The sequence below is a fragment of the Argentina silus genome (assembly GCF_951799395.1).
Source record: "Argentina silus genome assembly, chromosome: 21".
Lineage (NCBI taxonomy): Eukaryota > Metazoa > Chordata > Actinopteri > Argentiniformes > Argentinidae > Argentina > Argentina silus.
The window spans coordinates 11,856,942-11,865,120 of NC_139675.1; the positions used below are offsets into that span (position 1 = coordinate 11,856,942).

At 45.1% G+C, this 8,179-nt stretch overlaps 1 protein-coding gene across 2 annotated transcripts; it reads left to right on the forward strand.

Moving 5' to 3' along the window:
* Positions 1 to 284: 284 nt before the first annotated feature.
* On the forward strand, positions 285 to 7,125 carry plrg1 (pleiotropic regulator 1). 2 transcript variants are annotated; one of them, XM_083692891.1, is made up of 15 exons: positions 285 to 403; positions 689 to 795; positions 947 to 1,077; positions 1,508 to 1,561; positions 1,761 to 1,854; positions 2,147 to 2,237; positions 2,379 to 2,480; positions 2,934 to 3,026; positions 3,437 to 3,586; positions 3,892 to 3,993; positions 4,186 to 4,288; positions 4,566 to 4,674; positions 4,985 to 5,124; positions 5,985 to 6,178; positions 6,412 to 7,125. In XM_083692891.1, exons 1-15 carry the CDS (start codon positions 395 to 397, stop codon positions 6,469 to 6,471), a joined length of 1,539 nt encoding a protein of 512 aa, XP_083549017.1. In that variant the 5' UTR covers positions 285 to 394; the 3' UTR covers positions 6,472 to 7,125. The 2 variants fall into 2 exon arrangements, with proteins under 2 accessions (XP_083549017.1, XP_083549018.1); XM_083692892.1 differs by having other exon boundaries at positions 1,511 to 1,561.
* Positions 7,126 to 8,179: the final 1,054 nt, after the last annotated feature.

Consider the following 8,179-nt stretch of genomic DNA (forward strand, 5'->3'; position numbering starts at 1 on the left):
GTCTCTCCTCGCCCCTTGTATGGCTTGTAATTATCGTTGAGCACAGCTGGAATAAAAAAGAAGATGGATAATAATTTGAAACAACTTGCCAGAATGGTCACAGCCATTATAAAACCTTCCTGTCTAATAAAAGAATTGTCTACTTTAAACGGTATACTATATTTTTTAGGGGGGGTGCACCTAAATTCACTCCATTTGGCCGGTAGATGGCGCCCGCTAAGCAACAGCGTCTAATTTCTCACCCTGTGACCCGGATAGTAACTCTTGGAATGAGTTATTGACATCCAGTGCATCCAGACGGCGTCTGTGTGTGTGTGTGTTCTGCCGCCAGTACTTTCTGCATTGTTTCTCCAAAGCTTCTCCAGATATTCCATCTGGATATTGAACATAAAAAATGACTGAGGTATGCGCCGTTTTCTGTGTTTCAGTGAGTGTAGCAGGAGCTGTGAAAAGAAATGTAAACACCTACAACCCCACACGCAGCTACCGGTCGGCTAGCGAGCGAGGTAGCTAGCAGGCTAGCCGACGCTACGTTTGTGAAAACCAAGAACTTGCCTTGACCCTTTTCCCAAGAAATTCGCTTTTCAACGGTCAATATGACGCGTACCGTTGACAGTGTGACTAAAGTTAAGAAATAAAGATGTAGGTTGCTAATAAAGGGACTATTTCTGTGTGATTGTGCTTTCAGGATGTGCAGAAGCACTCTGTCCATACGCTGGTCTTCAGGTCCCTCAAGAGGACCCATGATATGTTTGTATCTGACCATGCCAAACCAGTCTCTCTGGATGATCAAAGGTAACCTATGTTATAGTATTGTGTGTGTGTGTGTGAGAGAGAGAGAGAGAGAGAGAGAGAGAGGGGGAGAGAGAGGGAGGACAGGGTGAGGGAGTTCATGCTTGAGACTGAAAAACAAAAGTTCTTCATCGGCTAACTGTTTTCTGCATAGCCACAAGGTGAAGATGGCAGTGAAGCTGAGAGCAGACTACGGTGCTGTGTTACACATGCCTGTTCTGAAGGAGGGGAAGGACAGACCTCTGGGAACTGATGTTCATGGCCATCAGAACTACGTACCGCCAGGTGAGAATGCAACCATATTAGTACCAAGGGAAAACACTAAAGGATGTGTGTGCGAAAGTGAGACAGAGAGAGAGAGTTTGCATGTCTGCCTGTCTATCCAGCAGGAAAGATAAACCACAGATTTCCAATTTCCATGTCTATCATGGATAATAACACCCAGATGAAGGTCTGTTGACCGAAAACTTGTGTGTGTCTTTCTCGCATGAATTTGAAGTAGCAACAAAGCCAATGTGCTCAAGTTTTTTTTCATTTTCAAAGTCTATTCATTCACTCTTGAGACCCTGGAGCCATCGAAGTTGTGCAAGCTTTTCTCCGATTATAATGGATCCTAAAATCCTCCTCCTCTACTCACAACATTCACCTATACTTAGGGATGAACTATTGGTTGAAATCAGCTCTAAGTGTCCCGAATAACCCTGTTGTCTTTCAGCAGACGATCCGGAGTACCTGATCACAGGAACCCACGCATACCCCTCTGGGCCTGGTAAATGAAGTATTTTCCGTATATGACCTTTTTGACCTCACAGGTCAAACTGATGCTTCGTTGTCACTGACTGTGATGATGAATGAACCGGTTGTGTTTTGTGTGTTAAAACCCAAGAACATATGGACACATTGATAGTTCTGTCCGGCTGCATGTTAGATGGGTTGAGTCATGTTTCCTTATCATTCTTCTCCTCCAGGGCTAGCCTTGACTGCAGACACCCAGACCCACAGGATGCCCAGTGAGGGGGGAATCAACGCCCTGGCGCTGGCCCTACCTCAGTCACAGGCCAGGTAGGTCACCCCTGCCCTCACCCCAGATATGATCCACTACAGACGGGTGAAAGGCTTGACTGCCACACAAGACGGCAGAATTCAATGTTTTACGACTTAGTTTCCTGGACTCAGATGAAGCCAAACCCGAGACTAGAAAGCATCAGAGGGAAAATAAGGAAGACATTGTTCATTGCCCGTGTGATAGACTAAGCCAAGTGCTGGGCTCAATGTCTGGGGAAAACTGCCCTGGGCCCATTAAATCTTTTGAGAGCATCTGTTTTGTGAGTGTGTTGTGTTTTCTGTGTTGTAGGCAGGATGCCAGTCGTACTGCAGCCAGTGTTGGAGACATCCACAGACATGCTGGGGGAGCAGAGAGATCCATGCCTCACTCACACGCCATGGTGAGTAACACTCTTGCATACGATACACACGTTCAACCTTAAATATTCAAGCCTGTATCATAACTTCAGAAAAGCACACGAAACAATCAAACTAACAAACAAGCAATAATTAAAACATCTTAACAATCATTTCTCCTCTAGTCTCTTATGGAAGGAGGCGGCACCAAGAACTCTACCCTCACGGCCAGGAAAGCCCCAACCATGCCCAAACCCGCATGGCATCCGCCATGGAAACTGTTCAGGGTGAGAATGGTTCACGTTCGGTCAGATTTATGACTCCTGATTTAACTTAGTTCTTCCGCTCACCTTCACACACCGGCATGCGTGCCTACAAGTCAAAAACAAGCCATGCTCAACTCTTATTCAGAAATGGTCGTGACGAAGAGTCGTTTTTCTGTTACGGTGTAAAAAGAAGGTTTAGTTTGATGTCAGTGTAGAGATGATGTCTACAGGGCGTACAACAAGGCTCGGATTCCTGTGTCATCATTTATGCAGTCATGTACTTGCTGGTTTGTATGGTAGCTTACACTAACTCCTGCCATATGGTAATAATTTCATCTCGTCTTCGGCATCAAGGGGCAAAGTTTGATGCGTAAAGACCCTGTCTGGACACACCTAAACGGTGTCATCATTTGTGCAGTCGTGTACGTTTTGGTTTGGGGGATCGCTGATGGGTTGCTTGTTCATCTCCTCCAGGTCATCAGCGGTCACCTGGGCTGGGTGAGGTCCATCGCTGTAGAACCTGGCAACCAGTGGTTCGTCACCGGCTCTGCTGACAGGACTATCAAGGTCAGTACACAAGGACATCTGTCCTATTTGAACAGTAAAGATTATGATTCGTCGTTCCGAAAGGGACCGTGTTGACAGTTTTAAGATCTACGGTCACATTAGATCACAAGGATGTCTGTCCTACTCTCTCTTTGAAACAGTTTGTGTTTTGTCTTGTCTACAGATCATTAATATTTTACATTACAGAATAGGTTCACCACAAACACAGTAAACAAGCCCATATAAAGGGCTATTCATATCGCGACACAGGTTGCCATGACACACTTAAAGGTTATGTTATAAGAAGTAAGACCATTGGGTCAAAATCCATAAAAATCTTTAAGATTTTCTGACCTCATAGAGCAGCTCTCAGATCAGTTCAACTCTGGTCGTGTGGCTAAAAACAGTTGCGTCTCTCCCTCCTGTGACAGATCTGGGATCTGGCCAGTGGGAAGCTGAAGCTGTCTCTGACCGGTCACATCAGCACAGTGAGGGGCGTGGCCGTGAGCACCCGCAGCCCCTACCTCTTCTCCTGTGGAGAGGACAAGCAGGTCAAGTGCTGGGATCTGGAGTACAACAAGGTACTGGAATGATACTACAGTAGAACTACGACGTACTGAAGTTGTCTCTGCTCTTCTTACTGGGATGGGTGTCATCGCAATTATGCCCCTCCACAGTTCTTCCTTCGCTGCCACATGCTAGCTTAAGCTTCTTTTTTTTTTTGTAATTGGCCTTTGAAGAAACTCAAGTTAACGTGTAGCAGCCAAAGAGGAACTGTTGGTGCAAAAGTGACAAGAAGCAGTACATCGATTTGTATCTGTTGGCCTGGGTTTCTTTTTTTTAGGGGTGTTACAGTCTTTGCATAATGGATATTTCTGTGTGCTAGGTTATCAGGCACTACCACGGCCACCTCAGTGCCGTGTACGACCTGGACCTCCACCCTACCATCGACGTGCTGGTGACATGCAGTCGAGACGCCACCGCGAGGGTACGTTTTTGGCAAGGCGGTAATGGTCCTGCTGCCGGGCCTCTAACAGACACGGAGAAATTTGATCTGATCCTCTCGGATCTACACAGAAAAGGGCCTGTAGGGAATCTGAACTCTTGAAACGTTGTGTACTTGAAGGTACAGACGTTTACTTCAATGTACTTGACTTGACGTGTGCTTGTGTACTCGTAGGTGTGGGACATCAGGAGCAAGGCCAATGTCCACACCCTGTCTGGACACACCAACACAGTGGCTACAGTCAGGTGTCAGGCCGCTGAACCTCAGATCGTCACAGGTAAGAGATCATCCTCTACTCTACAACTGGTTCACCTTGCTCTATTCATGTCTATCGTTTCACACGTTTGCCCGAAAGAAGCATCATACACCAGAATGTACTCTTAGATCCACAGTGGCTCGCTGTTCGTTCGATTTGCCATATCTATTGTTATAATGTTCTACTTTGAGCTAGGCCTTGGACATGTCTGAAGACAGGGGTTGAAGATTGTGATTAATTGTCTTCCGTCTGATTTCTCATGACTTTTTCATTCCCTGTCTCTCCCTGTCCTCTGCAGGCAGCCATGACTCGACCATCCGTCTGTGGGACCTGATCGCAGGGAAGACCAGAGCCACCCTGACCAACCACAAGAAGTCTGTCAGAGCCCTGGCCCTGCACCCCAGACAGTATGTCCACCACCTGCCCTAAGTTCATCACGCCAATAGTCATAGCTTAACGTGTTACATTGACATCCCAAAACAGTCACCCCTCACATTAGGTGTTGATGATAAGGTTGATGTGTCATAGATAACCCTTGTTCTCCTTGGTTGCTGTCTTGGACCAGGCTTCTCTTGAAAAATCGATTGTACCTCAATGAGACTAACCAGGTTAAATAAAAATAAAGAGAGTCATGTATTTAGTAAATGGCGGTAAGACCTCGTCATGAACGTTGCACATAGTATGTTGTTCATGGACACACCTGTCTCCCTACGACAGGTACACCTTGGCCTCCGGCTCTGCTGACAACATCAAGCAGTGGAAGTTCCCAGACGGGAACTTCATCCAGAACCTGTCTGGGCACAACGCCATCGTCAACACGCTGGCCGTCAACTCTGACGGGGTCCTGGTGTCAGGAGGTATGTCCTGGGTTTCATCTATCCTTTGAATGCTTGTTGTCTCTTCATCTATTTAGACGATTTACAATTCAGACCTGGGAAGAAATGCATATTTTAAAAGATGTCTGAGGGGTGCTTGCCCAGTGCAAGACAAGCTAAACCAAATTTGTCAAATATTTAAACTGTTACAGATATATCTTTTGCCCTGTTCTGGTACCATTTTGATTGTGTCATGATGGTGGTCCTCTGTGGCTCAGTTGGTAGAGCATGGCGTTAACAACGCTTAGGTTGTGGGTTTGATTCCCGCTGGGACCATATATACTGAAAAATGTATGCACTCATTGCAATGTAAGTCGCTTTGGATAAAAGCCTCAGCTAAATGGTATATATTATGATGGTAGGGGATCAGTTTGACTCTAGCCTCAGTATAATTAATATAATATATGTGTATGTATATGCCATTTAGCTGACGCTTTTATCCAATGCGACTTACATTGCAGTGAGTGCATACATTTCAGTATATATGGTCCCAGCGGGAATCAAACCCACAATGGTATATATTATGATGGTAGGGGATCAGTTTGACTCTAGCCTCAGTATGATTTATGTAGTCTAGAGAGTATTGTTGCTTCAAAAGGAATCACTGCAGTAATTGGAAGCTATTTCCCCCAAAAGGACCTGAAAATAGAAGATTTCCAGATGCATCCCAACTTCTTTAATCTGTGAACTAGTCAAACTGATCCCCAATCATCATGACACTGAAACACAATGGTACACAAACTGAATACAAGCTAAGCTTCCTTCTGCCGCTGCACCAACCCCTAACACACTGCATTCCAAACAACTAAAAACTCTCTCTCTCTCTCTCTCTCTCTCTCTAGCTGACAACGGTACCATCCACATGTGGGACTGGCGGACAGGTTATAACTTCCAGAGGATCCACGCCGCGGTCCAGCCCGGCTCCCTGGACAGCGAATCAGGAATCTTCGCCTGTAAGTTCGACAACTCGGAGAGCAGACTGATCACTGCCGAGGCCGACAAGACCATCAAGGTGTACAAGGAGGACGACACTGCGGTAAATACAACCTTTATTCATCTCATGGGCATGGAGTTGTTCATGTGTTTTACGTATGATCGATATCACACATGGGGAAAATCTTAGTGTGGTAAATTCAGAGGGATCAGTATGTTGTCATTGTAACATTACTGTATCTATCATATTGCTTTAAGTCAAAATCACGAGATTCCCATAACTATTGAAATTGAAGTATTTGTAGTTTCTGACTAACGTGGTGTTTTGTCTTTCAGACGGAGGAAAGCCACCCTGTCAATTGGAAACCTGAGATCCTCAAGAGGAAGAGATTCTAGTTTTTTCTGCTAGATTGTTTTTATTCTTTATGTTTCTGACACTTTGTCATGGAATTCAACGTCAGATTTGCCTCTGGTTATTTCTGTTGGGGAAATCTACAACTAGGTGCCCTTCCTGTTTGTAAAAGATGAAATGCACCACTTGTTGAAGTTTATTCACAAAACACCATACTTTCAAAACAAGTGTGATTCATTAAGCATCATTTTATTGAACAAATCAGCCTTTTATTTTCACCTGTGTATGTACGAATCATATTTGACTGTACTGCCTATTCTAAGTACCATTTGCAGTCTTCAGTGTATGATGTTTGTCCAACGAAGGCACCATTTTGGACGGCTAAAAACCTTCCGGAATGTTTGTTCTTGATAATGACAGCTCTCTTGTGGCTCTGGTCGCTCTGGTCCACCAGCAGTAGCCACTCCTCCGCCCCGTACGGGCTGGCTTTGGTGTACACATAGTCCCCGCTGGGGTCAAACCCTGTCATGCAAAAGAGCGGAGAACATCCTCGTCACAACAAAGTTCTGTTTGTTTAAAAAAAAAAAAAAAACCATTTTTTTATTGATACGATACGATTGTCAGCTGTACATACAATAGATAATTTGTCTTTTTGTCGGGAAGGTGTGAATTATGGTATGATTAAACAAACATCCATTTCTAAAATAACAAATGTCTGTTTACTTATTTGAAAACGTTATTGTCAAGGAGGAAGCGTCACCACCAACGAGGACCTACCCAGGTAACCGTTAGTTACGACATTGCGGTAGTGTTTGCAGCCGTTTCCTTTGATCTCCTCCCAATAACCGTTGTCACCAGGGTTGCCATGGAGCTCCACCGTGTTCCTGGTGTCACTGACTGGGTGGAACTTCTGCTCACCTGTGAGATCCAGATCCATGCATACAAACCGGAAGACGCATTTCAATAGGCTAATTGTACAGGTAAATAATTACCCCATGTTTGATTTGTCTGGAATAAGCACAGAAGCTTAGTATCAAATGAACACAACAACTAAGGGAAACTCCTCAATGGAGTCTTGAAATAAACTGAAACCAGTTTGTCACCCCCCATGTTGATAAGCCAAAAATGTACTTTGTGTGTTGTTGTATCCATGGTAATTGTGCCGTCCATGTGTACCTGACTCCCGGAGGTAGAGGCGTGAGAGAGCGTGCTGGAACCCTCGTCCAGGCTTCCTCTTCAGGCCAGGCCACCTGTGTAGTGGGGGTAATGGCAGTGGGGTTGGGGGTCCATCCTCCTGGTCTGGGTGGTCCTGGTTTTGGTTCTGGTCCAGGTCACTTGGGGCAGGCCCCTCCAGGGTTAAGAGGTGTCCAGCATTGAACAGGATCTCCTCCTCCAGAGACTGGACACACCTCTCAAAGTGATCCTCGCTCTTCTCTGCGTTTCTGGACAGAAACAGGACATTCAATAATGTGATGTGGCACTGTTATACTCTCAGTTAAGGCTAGTTTCCTGGAGGACAGACGAGAGTTTTGGGTTAGGGTTAGAGTTTTGGGTTAGGCCCGTCACAGGCACCATTCTCCTGTGTTGTCCTTGATGCACATTAACGTATGGTTAAAACTTAGTCATATGTTGCTTTGAAACTGTTAAATTGGTTATTTTGTTGATACTCTATTCTCATGTTCTGTTAAAACAGCATGACATAACCGTGACCAGGTTATCACAGAGTTTACCATTAATGTCTAATGTTCACAT